General features: G+C 37.5%; 1 protein-coding gene and 1 long non-coding RNA gene across 2 annotated transcripts in view; one reads left to right on the top strand and one right to left on the bottom strand.

Moving 5' to 3' along the window:
* The window catches only part of LOC117325942 (exportin-6-like), a 55,610-nt gene extending 47,691 nt beyond the window's left edge, over window positions 1–7,919 (top strand). The window contains exons 22-24 of the mRNA XM_033882474.1: window positions 2,344–2,442; window positions 4,503–4,733; window positions 4,874–7,919. Of these exons, the coding sequence (XP_033738365.1) occupies window positions 2,344–2,442; window positions 4,503–4,733; window positions 4,874–4,975 (432 nt within the window). The 3' untranslated portion in view covers window positions 4,976–7,919. The remainder of the gene's footprint in view (window positions 1–2,343; window positions 2,443–4,502; window positions 4,734–4,873) is intronic.
* A 1,822-nt stretch (window positions 7,920–9,741) lies between these two features.
* LOC117325940 lies at window positions 9,742–13,243 on the bottom strand. The gene is made up of 2 exons (XR_004532399.1): window positions 12,067–13,243; window positions 9,742–10,681 (listed from the first exon to the last, which is right to left on the bottom strand). It is a non-coding gene; the product is annotated as an uncharacterized LOC117325940 (long non-coding RNA).
* Window positions 13,244–18,618: the final 5,375 nt, after the last annotated feature.

Here is an 18,618-nt window from a genome sequence, read left to right as displayed (position 1 = left end):
CAATAAATCAGATATCTTATAACTACTTAATTGTACAACAAATCAGATATCTTATACCAACTTAATTGTACAACAAATCAGATATCTTATACCAACTTAATTGTACAACAAATCAGATATCTTATACCAACTTAATTGTACAACAGACCAGATATCTTATACCAACTTAATTGTACAATAAATCAGATATCTTATACCAACTTACTTGTACAACAAATCAGATATCTTATAACTACTTAATTGTACAACAAATCAGATATCTTATACCAACTTAATTGTACAACAAATCAGATAACTTATACCAACTTAATTGTACAACAAATCAGATAACTTATAACTACTTAATTGTACAACAAATCAGATAACTTATACCAACTTAATTGTACAATAAATCAGATATCTTATAACTACTTAATTGTACAACAAATCAGATATCTTATAACTACTTAATTGTACAACAAATCAGATAACTTATAACTACTTAATTGTACAACAAATCAGATAACTTATACCAACTTAATTGTACAACAAATCAGATATCTTATAACTACTTAATTGTACAATAAATCAGATAACTTATAACTACTTAATTGTACAACAAATCAGATATCTTATAACTACTTAATTGTACAATAAATCAGATATCTTATAACTACTTAATTGTACAACAAATCAGATATCTTATACCAACTTAATTGTACAATAAATCAGATAACTTATAACTACTTAATTGTACAACAAATCAGATATCTTATAACTACTTAATTGTACAATAAATCAGATATCTTATACCAACTTACTTGTACAACAAATCAGATATCTTATAACTACTTAATTGTACAACAAATCAGATATCTTATACCAACTTACTTGTACAATAAATCAGATAACTTATAACTACTTAATTGTACAACAAATCAGATATCTTATAACTACTTAATTGTACAACAAATCAGATAACTTATAACTACTTAATTGTACAACAAATCAGATAACTTATACCAACTTAATTGTACAACAAATCAGATATCTTATAACTACTTAATTGTACAATAAATCAGATATCTTATAACTACTTAATTGTACAACAAATCAGATATCTTATACCAACTTAATTGTACAACAAATCAGATATCTTATACCAACTTAATTGTACAACAAATCAGATAACTTATACCAACTTAATTGTACAACAAATCAGATATCTTATACCAACTTAATTGTACAACAAATCAGATATCTTATACAAACTTAATTGTACAACAGACCAGATATCTTATACCAACTTAATTGTACAATAAATCAGATATCTTATACCTTATACCAACTTAATTGTACAATAAATCAGATATCTTATACCAACTTAATTGTACAACAAATCAGATATCTTAAACAAACTTATTTAGACTAAAAATAGGTCACTGACCTATATTGTGACCTTTGACCTACATCAAAGAAATATGTCTGGTCTCTGTTTCCTACACTTAATCTTCTGACACTCCATACTTGGTGCATACAGGGGTTCACCTGTGTGAGGCAGTGTGTTGTATACCAAAATTAAAGTTGGTCACTCTAACCCACATTGTGACCTTTGACCTACATCAGAAGTAGATTTGGAACTACAGTGATGAAGCCAATGCACACACAAACATACCGTATATCAGATTCTTTCTTCCACATATCCCACATTTAAGATGTAACATTTTCTTTTAAATACATTTTACTGGATAAAGGTATCAAAGATTTCTGATTCAGGAAGCAGTACTATCAACATAATAGGTTTAAGTTGATAAATGATAAAACTTCAACAATCTTAAGGGGTTAAACAATTTTGATAAGTTAAATTTTTAGTACAGGTAAACTTAGTTTATTTTTACACCTAGAATGGGCGATATTGATCAAACTAGACTTAGTCAATTTGCATATTTGAATTTTTTGTTATTACATCTGAATCCTGATATCAAATTAGTGATTCATACCGCCAAATGCAATCAAATAAGAATATGTGTCACCAGATCCAATTTCATGGTAAAAGGACACCATCAGTAAATATCCATTGGGTCTGTTTATCAGCTTTGTATTATGTGGCTGATACTGCATCTCTGCATCCACATTTTGACATTTCTTTCAATCTATTTTGAGTTTCCTTCAGTCAAGTGACACCGATGGCATATCACTGGAATTGATCAGAATTCCTGCTGTAGTAGCTATTTTTAGAAATAAAAATTGTCAAAAGTTGAGTGTTTCTTACTGATTACACTCAATACAGCTGTAGTACAGCTTGGTATTGTAGCTGGACACTGGCTTTCTTATTTGAATGGTTGGTTATTTGATTGATTGTAGTCATATGGACAGTCCTTCCTGCAGTCTGATATAGAAGTGTTTAGACAGAACCTTAACTCCCTACAGCAGCTCAACTCTAAGTGGAAGCTATACCAGAAGGTCAGTCTAATACATATCTCTTACTTTCCTATGTTTAATCAAGTGAACTTTACTGAAAACTGAAAACTTTACTTAAGTGAAATATGACTGATTCTTTTCTTCTTGATTTATTGCTCTTGAAACAATACACATTTTGTTTATTGAAAAATATTTATTACATATGAATTAATGCAAATGTGTAAGTACCTTACTAATCTAAGCTATTTACATCCCAATCATAAAGATGGAACTAATTAACCACACAATTAGGGTAGTGATTCAGGGTGGGGACTCACGGAAGGGACTTACGATGGGAACTCACTGTGAGGATTCAAGGTGGGAATTTGAGGTGGGGACTAAATGGGGGAATTCGGGATTGGGACTCAAGGGGGGAATTTGGGGTGGGGACTCAAGGTGAGAATTCGGGGTGGGAACTCAAGGTGGGAATTTGGGGTGGGGACTAATGATGGGAATTAGGGATGGGGACTCAAGGGGGGAATTTGGGATGGGGACTAATGATGGGAATTCAGAATGGGGACTAAAGGTGGGGATTTGGGATGGGGACTAATGGGGGGAATTCGGGGTGGGGACTCAAGGGGGGAATTTGGGATGGGGACTAATGGGGGGAATTTGGGGTGGGGACTAATGATGGGAATTAGGGATGGGGACTCAATGGGGGGAATTTGGGATGGGGACTAATGATGGGAATTCGGAATGGGGACTAAAGGTGGGGATTTGGGATGGGGACTAATGATGGGAATTCGGGATTGGGACTCAAGGGGGGAATTCGGGGTGGGGACTCGAGGGAGGAATTTGAGGTGGGGACTAATGATGGGAATTCAAAATGGGGACTAAAGGTGGGGATTTGGGATGGGGACTAAAGGGGGGAATTAGGGATGGGGACTAATGATGGGAATTCAGAATGGGGACTAAAGGTAGGGATTTGGGATGGGGACTAAAGGGGGGAATTAGGGATGGGGACTCAATGGGGGGAATTTGGGATGGGGACTAATGATGGGAATTCGGAATGGGGACTAATGATGGGAATTCGGGATTGGGACTCAAGGGGGGAATTCGGGGTGGGGACTCAAGGTGAGAATTTGGGATGGGGACTCAAGGTGGGAATTTGGGATGGGGACTCAAGGGGGGAATTTGGGATGGGGATTCCAGGTGGGAATTCGGGATGGGTACTCAAGGTGGGAATTTGGGATGGGGACTCAAGGTGGGAATTTGGGATGGGGACTCAAGGGGGGAATTAGGGATGGGGATTCCAGGTGGGAATTCGGGATGGGGACTCAAGGTGGGAATTTGGGATGGGGACTCAAGGGGGGAATTAGGGATGGGGATTCCAGGTGGGAATTCGGGATGGGGACTCAAGGTGGGAATTTGGGATGGGGACTCAAGGGGGGAATTTGGGATGGGGACTCAAGGGGGGAATTTGGGATGGGGATTCCAGGTGGGGATAGATAGCCATCCTTGTGACAGTTGTTAAAGCCCACCATCATCAGGTGGTATGCTATTCTAATCGCCTTTCATCCACTACAATTCTTGTTGCCGTTATTTCCCTAAAAATGCTGAATGGATCTTTCTCAATTTTTAGGTATAGGTTCTCCTAAGTCCCTTGTTGTGTTTGTTGAATGTTGAGACAGATTAGAAATGAAATGGCGGTCAGGTGGCTGGTATAAATTTTAACAGGATAAAGTTTGTTACTGCTTTTTCTCAGAAAATGTTTTAATTGACCTTTTTCAAATTTGATATGTAGTTTTCCCTTCCTCTTGGTCCATGGTTATATAGATTGAATTTTGAGACTGATCAGAAACGAAATGGTGGACAGGTGGCCATCTTGTATTTTGACAGTTGAAGTTTGTTATTGATATTTCTTGTTCACAGAAGATTCCTCTAAGATTTTATTTGTAAATTCCTATTCTTATTAAATAATTAAAAGGAAAATTGGAAAGAAGGGAAATGTTGAGAAAAAAATTATGTTACATATAACCAATAGAGTTAATTCAATGGCGGGCATCAAGCTCCCTCTAGGATTTCTTGTATATTGTGTAAATTGTTTATATTGTATATTGCAGCCAATCTTCAAGGATGTGATGTTGTTCCAGTTTATAAGTGTACTTCTCCAAGTTCTAGTCCACAGGTCACATGACCTGCTCCAGGAGGAGATCGTCACGACAATATACAACATGGCATCTGTAGACTTTGGAAAATTCTATGCAGAATTCTTACCACAGTTTGTAGGGGACTACGATGGTCTGGACAATAACCAAAAGACTATATTGGGCCAAAACTTTAGGCTCGATCAGGTATAGAAAGAGTTCAGAAATCTAAATGATATACTTATTGTTTTTCATGTATATATCACCTCACCTTTACGAAATTCTTCATCAAGGAAGTAAAAATTGTATAATTCTTATTATTGACAGTATTTCTGGTTTTATTTCAGGATTTGCCATCATTTACCCAGAGTGTACAACGCCTTGTGAATGATGTACGTTTCTACAGACTTGTGAACAGTAGTTTGCCAGAGGGCTCTGTCAAGTTCTAATTGCTCAACTGTTAACAATCTGTATATTATATATAAGCTAATGAAGCTGTCTTGTTGAGCTCCTAACAACCAAACAATGAAGTTCCTGTAACGACTCCCAAACAGGGGGGATGATTGTTACAGTGATTAACTTCACCATCAACTTTATAGGATACCTATACCACCTTGGAATTGTTCATCTTTAATTTAAATTTTAGATTTTGTACTTTTTACTACCAGGTATTTTTCAGAAAATTAAAATGAAAATTATGTTGAAAAGAGTATAATGAATTATAACCTGCAACATAGTTGGCTCATGGTTTGAAACCTGGCATGATATAATTAACCTGGCATGGTATAATTTACCTGACATGGTATAATTTACCTGGCATGACATAATTAACCTGACATGGTATAATTTACCTGGCATGATATAATTAACCTGACATGGTATAATTTACCTGGCATGATATAATTAACCTGACATGATATAATTACCTGGCATGATATAATTTACCTGACATGGTATAATTACCTGGCATGATATAATTAACCTCGCATGGTATAATTACCTGGCATGATATAATTTACCTGGCATGGTATAATTACCTGGCATGGTATAATTTACTAGACATGGTATAATTAATCTTGACACTTGGTATAATTAATCTTGACACTTGGTATAATTTACCTGGCATGGTGTAATTTATCTGACATGATATAGTTTACCTGACATGGTATAATTTACCCGACATGATAAAATTTATCTGCCATGGTATAATTAATCTTGACACTTGGTATAATTAACCTGGCATGGTACAATGTATCTGGTATAATTTACCTGGCATGGTATAATTAACCTGACATACTGTAAAATTTACACTGACAGTGAGGTTGGTTGTTTAGTTTTGTTGAAATGAAGAGTTAAAAACATGAATTTCAAAGAACTTATTAAAAGTAAGACAATTTACTCCAACAGTTTTTGACAGTATTATTATGTAAAGATTGCATTTACTGAAATGTTCATTGTGCCAATGTAGATATGTATCAAACTTTCTTTTAATTTGGTATTCTCCGAGTCTTACCTAGGTGTTCCAGACCAGCAATTGAGGGTACGTGTTGACAAAAATAGGGTAAAATAGGCAGAACAAAACCAAAAATAGGGCCAATATTTATTAATGGCAATACATCTTCTTTAGATTGGTCTATTTAACACGTGTTGAGAGTCGACACATTAGTTGGCAAGCAGTTTCAAAACTATGCAATACAATTACAATTGAAATATGGCGAGAAAAAATCTGAAAGGTAAACAAAAGACAAAAATTGTTAATAATATCAGGAAGTCCTCATTGAAATTTTAAAGGTTTTATGATGAATTTTTAAGAGAGCACATCATTATTTTAAATACATGTTCCTGTGATATTTCTTACAATAAATACTCTTTATAAATGAATTCAAAGTGCATTTTCCGCTGAATATTATCAATCCTAAGTTTTTGAAGTTTTAAGAAATATTTTTTGAAACTTGTGTTATAATTGTTCATTGTATGTACCGTTTTCCAGTTCCACAATTACTATAAAGAAAATTGCGACTGGCAACCATGTGCTTGTCAGTTGCGAGATTATCATATGGTTGTTTACTTGAGTAAAACATTTATGATATACTTAACTATTGCTTTGTTCATCATTTGTTGGTCTAGATATAATGATAAGTAAATTACCAAGTGACCAATGAATGGCTGTCACTAGCAGTGTGGTGATGCTGAGTAAAGAAACACCTCCCTCCACCGATCACTGTTTAAGTCTAATTACCGTCCATTGCAACAGGTACTATATTATGTATAGGCGACAATGACTGGCTGACAGGTAGTGGCTTCCCAGATAGCATTGCTGTCAGGGGAGTGGGACACACACACTAAATCGGGGACACAATGAAGAATCATGTGTGATTACTATCCGGCGGGGACCTTTTAGGGATGGTCATCTAGCGGTCCCACCCACTGAAGTAGGGCTCTGGAACACCTATGGTCTTGTATTAGTATGTGACTTTTATAATACTCTAATATTACTTTGTATATTCAACTAACAAGATCGGGGCATACATGTTTTAAAATATTACTTTATATTTTCAACTAACAAGATCGGGGCATAAATGTTCATTATATAAGAATCTCTGTCCTTCATTCTGTCCGTGAAACCTTACTATCACAACTCTTCCAACTCCTCATCTTGGATTTCATTGTAAATTTCAAAATGAAATTACATCACATGTAAATGAGAGTATTCACTGGGGTCCTGGTCCATGAGAAGGTAAAATGGTGTAAATTGTAACTTGGTATCAATTTATGCTGCAGTCATTCCCCTTGGTAATAGAAGAGCTTGTATTGTAAAACGATTATAAAACAGTATGTACACTGCATACCCAAGGTGAAGTTTGAAAGAGTCATTGTTTTTCTGCATATGTAGCAACATTTTGGGGACTTTGTGCTTGATGATATAATTGGATAATTCAAGTTTGATCCCTATTCGGTTTGCCAAGCAGATGTGTATCTTGTCATAAATGATGGTGCTAGGAAATCCAGTTAATCCCTGAAGGTCTGACAGCTGGTGAATATTGAACAGCCATTCCTCATTACCTATAGTACAAGGTGAATTAAACTAGACGAGGAAAAACATTAACCATGTAGATATAATATTGTCTAGAACCTGGTGAAAACTCATACTGGACAAACCAATCTGACATTACAGTGTATACCACAAATAGTGGTGTGTTACACCATAAAGTGTGAAACACTTGGTGTGGAGTTTTATAACAGGTTAATGTTAATTAGGTCATGTCTGTGATTTTGTGGATGTACAGTGCTCTCTTTGTAAAAGTTCAAGGTTTCAAACCTTAGATCAGTTTTGTCATTTGTATGTTAAGGTGCTGCTTTTGAGGTTAGAAATAAAATGATCTACAATTGTAATGGTGAACATTTGTTGTATATATTAAATAGGAATGTACATAGAGTAATGAGAGGTTATTGTGCTGTAACTTATTCAATTTGGAAGCATATTTACATTTTATTTTGGGGTACTCAAATTGACACAATGATGAATCGGTGTACAATGTACAATAATCGAAAATAATTAATGAAATCATAATTTAGTGCATAATTCTGGTGTAAAATGATCTGATAGAACGAAGCTATGAGCGTTTAACAGGATTATCAATCGATTGAACATTCAGTATTGTCAAAGTAAGGTCGTGACAAACATTGAACTGACTTTTGGTCTGTATAAAAAAGTCGACTCCCTCCCGGGTTTATCGTACAATCGGGTCATTCTCACACCGTCAACATGCTGTGCTTTGTTTTATACTGTATATAAACATTACCTGGACAAAATGTTAGTATAATCTGTTTCAGTATAGGTTTAACTGAACATTTGAATTCAACTTGGCCAACAATGAAAGATAAAAATACTTTTAAGATATCTTTGAAAATTAAAATAAATGAAAAACGATATTTTATATATATGTATATAAAAAGGAATAAATTATTATAAATCATACTCAAAGCAAGCAAAATAACCTTACAATATACAACAAGAATGACGCAATCAAATTACAACAAGGCATGGGCGCAGCAGGCAAATGGGAACAAGATAGGCTGATAACCTTTCACTTCGACAAATAGAATATCCTATCTAAATCTACAAACGAATAAAGGGTAGAAACTCATACAAACTCACTCTGACAAATAGAATATCCTATCTAAATCTACAAACGAATAAAGGGTAGAAACTCATACAAACTCACTCTGACAAATAGAATATCCTATCTAAATCTACAAACGAATAAAGGGTAGAAACTCATACAAACTCACTCTGACAAATAGAATATCCTATCTAAATCTACAAACGAATAAAGGGTAGATACTCATACAAACTCCACAACAACACATTACAACAAGTAGACACAAGCTAATACTTAGACATAACACTACAAAATAACCTTAAATGGGACAAGCATACAAGACAACATACGTCCAACGCAAACAAATCATTAGGAGTTTTGAAACGAAACCTAAAATCAACACGCATACAAGGCCATTGTCACACCCAAACTGGAATACTGCTCTCCGTATGGGACCCCCACAACCCAAACTTAATTATACAATGTAGAGCAGCGCGATACGTACAAAAACCACAACACAAGCTCCGTACAAGACGTGTTAGACAACCTAAAATGGCTGTCTACAAATAAGACTACTACTATTCTATGAAACCGTTCACCAACATGTCGCCATAAACTACAGCAAAATCCTCCACAGAGTTCACCACCGACTCCAGAACAAGAAAAGTGCATCCTTACACCATGAACATCCATGACCCCCGTCCTTCCCGGAAGCAGCAACACAATGTACCACACTAAGGGACATCAAGGTACACATACCACATCCAGTCCTTGAAACCCTCGTAAACAAAATTTAAATCTTACTAGCATCCCTTGACATCTTAATTGTCAACATTGTTAGAGGGGCTTCACACCAAGAAGAGGAAGGCCCACTTACCCGTGACACATTTCCGACCAGCAGTACGTACCCCGTTTTCTCACAATACATTTTTTATTGAAGAGCTGAATTTATTTCATTTTCACATTCAGTATTTTGCGTACTATATTATGGCCAGGCACTGTAGCTTTTAAGGATAATCACCGCCGGCAATATGTAACATTAAAAAGTATACTAAAAACTTTTAACAAAACCTATACTTGCGTGTCAATTTACAAGAAAGCAACTTCTCACATAACAAGTATCAATTGTGATACCTTTTTTTTATTTCTGGCATTTGGAATCAATCGTGGAATATTTTTGTTATTAACTGTTATTTGAACTACATGTAAATGATCATTACAATTTATAATGACAAAACATCCGACATTAAAGATATGTTGAACGATTGCAATATCGTCACAGCTTCATAAATGTGTGTTAGAGAGTTTCAAAAGTTTCGGAACCTAACGATTCTAGCCCGTTATGATGAAGGTCAGTGTCACCACAGACAAAACATGTTTAAGGTTAGGAAGTAGCACCTTTACTCCCTCTGAGACACCGGACTTCGAGGCACAGCATCCAGCTTCACCACAGCAAGGGTTCTTTTTTAAGTCACAGCAATCTATCGGACAATTATCCTTGTTCTCTCCTCCATCACATATTCTATTACCACAGTTCTTGTATTTACCTTCACATTGTTTTTTAAAACATAATGAATACGCCCAGCAAAACCCCGGAATTCCTTTCCCCCATGTCTTGCATTTCTGATCCACTCGGGTTTGACCGTCACACCCACCACAACTGAAATCCCGACCATTGTCTCGCGGTTTACCATTTCCTTTCGCGGTATCTCGGCCGCACGTATCGCAGTACAGTTCTTTAGAGGCCGAGTGGTATGTGCTTGGACACGTGCTGTTTATGCCGTTAATACAGTTATTGCAGCAGTCATACCAGTGGACACGACTGATCCCTCCATAGTTAAACGAAAGGCAGTTCCCAAGGGATGGCTGGTCTCCGGTTCTTCGTGGCACACGATTGGGGGTGGATACCCCGACCATGAAAAACACAGCATATACGACAGAAATGATGGACGTCATCATTGTGATGGCTTTCTTGTTGTAAAGCCGTTGTGTGAGTAAAGACGACTAAACCGTGGATTCTCCCTTTCCTTATTAGGCGCTATATGGAAAAACCTACAACACGTAAAACACAATTGTCACACAATATACTATAACGACGAAACGAAAGTAGAATCCATTCGCCCCCACCCCCCCCACACACTATTTGATTTACACACACTTACATTTGATTACAGCTACATGTTACAGTTAGTACAGCTAATTACACATATGTCACAGATAGTACAGCTAATTACACATATGTTACAGTTAGTACAGCTAATTACACATGTTACCGTTAGTACAGCTAATTACACACATGTTATAGTTAGTACAGCTAATTACACATATGTCACAGTTAGTACAGCTAATTACACATGTCACAGTTAGTACAGCTAATTACACATATGTCACAGTTAGTACAGCTAATTACACACATGTCACAGTTAGTACAAGCTAATTACACACATGTTACCGTTAGTACAGCTAATTACACATATGTCACAGTTAGTACAGCTAATTACACACATGTCACAGTTAGTACAGCTAATTACACACATGTCACAGTTAGTACAGCTAATTACACACATGTTACAGTTAGTACAGCTTACTACACATATGTTACAGTTAGTACAGCTAATTACACATATGTCACAGTTAGTACAGCTAATTACACACATGTTACCGTTAGTACAGCTAATTACACACATGTCACAGTTAGTAAAGCTAATTACACACATGTTACAGTTAGTACAGCTTATTACACACATGTTACAGTTAGTACAGCTAATTACACATATGTCACAGTTAGTACAGCTTATTACACATATGTCACAGTTAGTACAGCTAATTACACACATGTTACAGTTAGTACAGCTAATTACACACATGTTACAGTTAGCACAGCTTATTACACACATGTTACATTTAGTACAGCTAATTACACATATGTCACAGTTAGCACAGCTAATTACACACATGTTACAGTTAGTACAGCTTATTACACATATGTTACAGTTAGCACAGCTTATTACACATATGTCACAGTTAGCACAGCTTATTACACACATGTTACATTTAGTACAGCTAATTACACATATGTCACAGTTAGCACAGCTAATTACACACATGTTACAGTTAGTACAGCTTATTACACATATGTTACAGTTAGCACAGCTAATTACACACATGTTACATTTAGTACAGCTTATTACACACATGTTACAGTTAGTACAGCTAATTACACATATGTCACAGTTAGTACAGCTAATTACACATATGTCACAGTTAGTACAACTAATTACACATATGTCACAGTTAGTACAGCTTATTACACGTATGTCACAGTTAGTACAACTAATTACACACATGTCACAGTTAGTACAGCTAATTACACATATGTCACAGTACAGTATGTGATGTACATGTATATATACGTCCCTTAACGATCATTAGCTCACTTCCGTCTGGTACAAGTATCTACAGATCAGGTGACACGAATTACACGCACAAAGTGGATTGCTACAAGGCTGCATCGCGGTTTTGTTTATAACGATGACAGGACATTTTTTGTAATGAGGGAAACCGTGACCACAAAAAGTGATGTTACAGAGGTTATACAAAGAAAATCCAAGACCAGGTAAATCGAAGAAGCTGAACAAGAGGGACTGGAGAAAGGAACACCAAACCCTTGCGGGATAAAATTAGATATGGGTAGCATCGCTAAAAGGGAAATGTGATTTTATCTACAAACGTTACAGAAAAATCAGGTCTTGTCAATATCTGCCTGACAAAAAGTAAGCAATACACCAAAAATACAACATAAACACCTTGTCTATCAACACAAAATATTTCATTACAAAACGGTTGGCTTAATGCATATTTATATTGATGCAATGCGAATTAAGCGAAGGAGACAATCATGGCAGAAAACATTTCAGATAAGTGTTTCTCGTATCTGAATCACGCAAACTACATGTACATGTATCTGGGACACGTCATCTACGAACATAATCACATGAATATTCGAGTAACTCGTGCGCCAATAGACTAGGGCAAATAAGTCGCAAAAGCGATCCCCGACTTCTCCAATGTACGGAACGAAGGACCCCAAACATGGTTAAATTCTTCCTAAAAGAAAAGGATATGTGTTTGGCGTCAGAAAATGTATAAATTGGGACCATTTTTAGGCTGGGTCTTCTTGTAGTAGTTACACACAACCACGACAGTACCAGCCATTCCGTTTCTCAGCTTCCCGAGAAACACAAACCGGCATGGGTAGGATGAATCGAACCGTTCACCTAAGGTAACTTGACCAGCGCTCCAACCGACTGAGTTACAATGTATCTCGGCATCTATACCATCCATCACCGTCACTTAATAAAAGAGTCAATGTGCGGTGTTCATGTCGACAATGAGTCTGCAAGTAGTTCATAATGTAAGTTATATATATGTTATGGTTTGATGTAACGTTTTACTTTTGTAGTTATGCGTTTGTCGTTTAAGGAACTCTTTAATATGGAGTATATATAGAAAATAATGGTCTGTTTGTGAAAACGTCAGTGATGTGAGGAATTTATCATACAGCTGTTTCGTCCTTCTATGACTCGTCAGTGATGTGAGGGATATATCATACAGCTGTTTCATCCTTCTACGACTCGTCAGTGACGTGAGGGATTTATCATACAGCTGTTTCATCGTTCTACGACTCGTCAGTGAGGTCAGGAAGATATCATACAGCTGTTTCGTCCTTCTATGACTCGTCAGTGACGTGAGGGATATATCATACAGCTTTCCCGCCCTTCTATGACTCGTCAGTGATGTCAGGTACATATCATACAGCTGTTTCGTCCTTCTATGACTCGTCAGTGACGTGAGGGATATATCATACAGCTGTTTCATCCTTCTACGACTCGTCAGTGAGGTCAGAAAGATATCATACAGCTGTTTCGTCATTCTATGACTCGTCAGTGATATAAGGGATATATCATAAGCTGTTTCGTCCTTCTATGACTCGTCAGTGACGTGAGGGATATATCATACAGCCGTTTCGTCCTTCTGTGACTCGTCAGTGACATCATACAGCTGTTTCGTCCTTCTATGACTCGTCAGTGACGTGAGGGATATATCATACAGCTGTTTCGTCCTTCTATGACTCGTCAGTGACGTGAGGGATATATCATACAGCTGTTTCGTCCTTCTACGACTCGTCAGTGACGTGATGGATATATCATACAGCTTTCCCGCCCTTCTATGACTCGTCAGTGATGTCAGGTACATATCATACAGCTGTTTCGTCCTTCTATGACTCGTCAGTGACGTGAGGGATATATCATACAGCTGTTTCATCCTTCTATGACTCGTCAGTGACGTGAGGGATATATCATACAGCCGTTTCATCCTTCTATGACTCGTCAGTGATGTCAGGGATATATCATACAGCTGTTTCGTCCTTCTATGACTCGTCAGTGATGTCAGGAACATATCATACAGCTGTTTCGTCCTTCTGTGTCTCGTCAGTGATGTCAGGGAACATATCATACAGCTGTTTCGTCCTTCTATGACACGTCAGTGATGTGAGGGATCATACAGCTTTCTCGTCCTTCTATGTCTCGTCAGTGATGTCGGGGACATCATACAGCTGTCTCGTCCTTCTGTGACTCGGCAGTGATGTCAGGGACATCATACAGCTGTTTCCACCTTTTGTGACCCGTTAGTGATGTCAGGGACATCATACAGCTGTCTCGTCCTTCTGTGACTCGTCAGTTATGTTAGGGATGTCATACAGCTGTTTCCACCTTTTGTGACCCGTCAGTGATGTCAGGGACATCATACAGTTGTTTCCACCTTTTGTGACCCGTCAGTGATGTCAGGGATATCATACCGCTGTTTCGTACATCTGTGATTTGGTACATCGTAGTAAATCGCAGTAATTTCTCTTTCTCACATTCATACTTACAAATCGCCTCTGAACAATACAATAGGTATGTTATGGAATGTTACATTAACAGAAATTGATGAAAAGTTCGAGGATATACTTTTGACGAAGTTAATTGTGCATAAATTTTATGATAAGAAGCCTAGCGCGCACTTGATCTCCTCATCATTGTCTTTTGTACGATATCCGGATAGGCGACACAAGCGTGGGAAGAAATACGTACCGACACATCTCACAAACAACACGTCACAATTTCTGGTGGAATGCTTGTGAGTGCGATACACATACAGACTGTATTTCACACGTAGATCTGTTAATTATAATGTACACAGTCAAAAGTATATACGAAGTGTTCGGTATTTGGTTCAGACACTGTGACCAGGTAGATCCATCAAGCACTACTCATTTTGGGCATATCATGGCTACATTTGAATACGTCCGTAAAACTTACGTTTAGTGTAGTAAATAGGATCCCAACTATTTTGTTGAAGTATAGTCAAACTGCGCAGTGATGTCCCGAGTTCCGGTGTCCAGACAGACCAACAGGGTGAGTTTTTTGGCGGGAAGTGAAAGACTGCTTCGGGTTCATCATAAAAATTCGGTGTTTTCTCGAGATTTACAGCACAGTTTAGAAAAATTGGACGTTGCATGTCGAAAAAACCTCAGCAAATTTCAGCAAACGATATTTGACGTATACCATAACGAGTTTGTCCCTATTCGAGAAGAAGCCAATGCACTGAGGCTTCCCAAGCTACCTCTTACCGTCCTGGAGGTGAGAGCAGGCGACAGGAAAGGGACTGTAATACCTAAAATGGTCAAAGACAGCCGTGAAACAGGTAACATTAGAAAACCATACATAAGGTCTCCGTCTGACACTCATCCGTGCTTAAAAAACAGAACCTCCGAGACACAAGCCGTGCCGTTAGCGATGTCGAGTTGTGTACATTCTGTTGACGAGTCACCCATGTATACATGTTCACTAAAACAGGTATTGGAACTTCCACCCATACTGCGTCAAAATGTTGGAAGACTTTGGAGGAACGAACTGAACAAGACTAGTGTGATGCTCAGGGACTCGGATACAGAAGATGGCCCGGATGTGGACAGTGAGACTTTACAGAGAATAAGAAAAGCTATCGCCTTAACGTCACAACCCAGCAAGCCTAAAATATCCAACAAGGATAAAATGCTACGGAGGAGTTTTCTTTTGAGCTTACGGAGGACAAGTAGATCTGTTTGGCACAATGAAATGTTACAGCGAGTGTGTGGCGATACCGACCTGATGGACGGAGAGTCGGGAAAATACCGGCCCAAATCACCTTCGGACTCTTTGTTGCGAGAGGCAAAACTAGCAAAATTATTGATGTTGTCGACGTCAAATACGTCACTGAAAAACTCAACGACTTTGGCAGCTGAATCCATGTCCAAAGGGGAAGGACGGCAATCTAACCGTTCTTTTTACGCAGACAGATTCCAGGCACGTGAACAGATTTTCGGTAGTGATATATCATCTGACAGTGATACATACACGGAAAGTCCAACTTACTTTAGCGAGATTTCCGAAGAGCCGAGTTTCCTAGCCAATACAGATACGGAGACGTCGTCATCCTATTCCTCGTACTCGGATAGCTACGACACGGAATCAACATAGACTAAACAAATCTATCACAGGAGTCCCAAGGTTATATTGTAATTACATAAACCAACCCGCCACACAGACTGACGGACAAACTATCAAATATTATAACCACCACGTCACACAGTCTGACGGACAAACTATCACTTATTATTACCAAAACTCCACACAGACTGACGGACAAACTGTCAATATTATAACCACCACGCCACACAGACTGACGGACAAACCATCAAATATTATGGCCACCACGCCGCACAGACTGACGGACAAACTATTAATTATTATAACCACCACGCCACACAGACTGACGGACAAACTATCAAATATTATGGCCACCACGCCACACAGACTGACGGACAAACTATTAATTATTATAACCACCACGCCACACAGACTGACGGACAAACTATCAAATATTATAACCACCACGCCACACAGACTGACGGACAAACTATCAAATATTATAACCACCACGCCACACAGACTGACGGACAAACTGTCAAATATTATAACCACCACACCACACAGACTGACGGACAAACTATCAAATATTATAACCACCACGCCACACGTCTGACGGACAAACTATCAAATATTATAACCACCACGCCACACAGACACTGGGAGACACGAATGTACTAGTTTTTTCATATTTTCTACTAATTCTGAAATTTTCACCAATTTTACCATAAAAGATCTAATTTAACCCAACCCAGTCCATTTTTTCAGCAACGTATCTAATTATGAATTTTCATGGCTAATTTTCGACGGTCAAAGCTAGTTCTGTGAATCATATCCAATTTAACATGACCACCGTCTAATTCTATCGAGCTATCTAGAAATCATGAACTTTACACTATTTATTTCATGACTATCTAAAAGTTTCCCCGACAGTCTAGAAATGTCCGACAGGGTCTATTTTTTTCTCCACTGACGCGAATTCTGCTCCTCGAATCTAGTATTGACGGAGCAATCCAGTTTTCGTGAAAATCGCCTAATATTAAACATCATGACGAATATTGCGAGATTCGCCTCGGGCGGTTCTGTCGCGCGGCAATACCAGCACTGCCAGCCGTGACTACTTTACCTGGACAGCAGCCATCCGTGACCATCGAGTCCCGCGGCTAGCCTCGACTTGGGAGCGCTCAGCCGTGAAGCGGTCCTACCATAATCACCTATACTTACGATGTCGGTACCGACTCAAATGATACAGACGATTCGTTCTTCCACAATTAACAATATTATCGGAAATAAATACACTACATTTAACTAAATTTCATACGTCTAATTTAAAAATTCGTATAATGACAGGAAGGTGGTATAATATATATATAAAGGAGATTTTTGCAATGAAAGTATTGGAGACGAGTTCCATCATCTATTTATGTTAAAGTGTACCCTGAACGAAAAACGATAATCAAATGTGTTATTCTTTGTAACCACCAAAGAAGAATGTCGAAAACCGCATCAAAATCGGTTGGCCGAGTGCCGAGATATCGCACATCGAAGTACGCGATTTGCACCTGTCGATCGACTGCTAATCAGCGTATCGGTCAGTCACGCTGATTTGGAACTCTTCAGTCTATGACGTCACAGGTTGAACAGAGTGACTGGTATGGTGGCCAGTAGCATAGAGGACAGTGTGAACAGTATCAGTACAAATATGTTCGAATACGATCTGGACATGAGATTTGAGGTTGTTGAATTTGGCGAATATTGCCGACGAGAAGTCGGAATCCAACAATATAAGTTTGAGTTAAAAAAAAAAATAATAACATAGTGAAATTGACTCTGAAAATGACCGCTTGGTTTACACAGACTGGTGTAATAATCGGTCAATCACCAATAAATGTATATTAGTTATGTGTTTACCATTTCTTACTCGTTACCAAAGAAAGCAACACAGCATCAACAAATTAAACTAAAATAATGTGCCATTTCATTCGCAAATTAATATTCAAATAAACATACCAACAATACAACAGTTCTGGATACTCTGGTTTGTGAGAAAAGACGAACACACGTACAGTAAATTCAAGCGTTATATTCTATGCAAAACCCGCTTTAGTCATGAAGGACACTTAATTTAGAAAGTAATATATTATAATCATCATGATCTACCATATACTAAATCTCTCTCCCGTATGAATACCAGTGTTAAAGTCTACAACAAACTTCTACATATACAGATTTTATCCCTTATTTTACATGTCATGGTCTCAGGGATCAAGGACGATTAAATGCTTGAGAAAGACATAATTTATATACGATCGTTGTCAGTGAAATTATATAAAAGTGATTCGCAACAATTATAATATAATTGATACTTTCTGTACAGGTATAAAGCATAGGTACTTATTAAAACCATTATTTTAGCTCCGTTTTTAATGATAAAACACAAACAATTTATTTCATCGTGACTAATCATAATTAATA

The sequence above is a fragment of the Pecten maximus genome, chromosome 1, assembly GCF_902652985.1.
Source record: "Pecten maximus chromosome 1, xPecMax1.1, whole genome shotgun sequence".
In the NCBI taxonomy this organism is placed as follows: Eukaryota; Metazoa; Mollusca; class Bivalvia; order Pectinida; family Pectinidae; genus Pecten; species Pecten maximus.
Note: the sequence above shows the minus strand (reverse complement) of the source record. Positions and strands in the feature narration are given on the sequence as shown.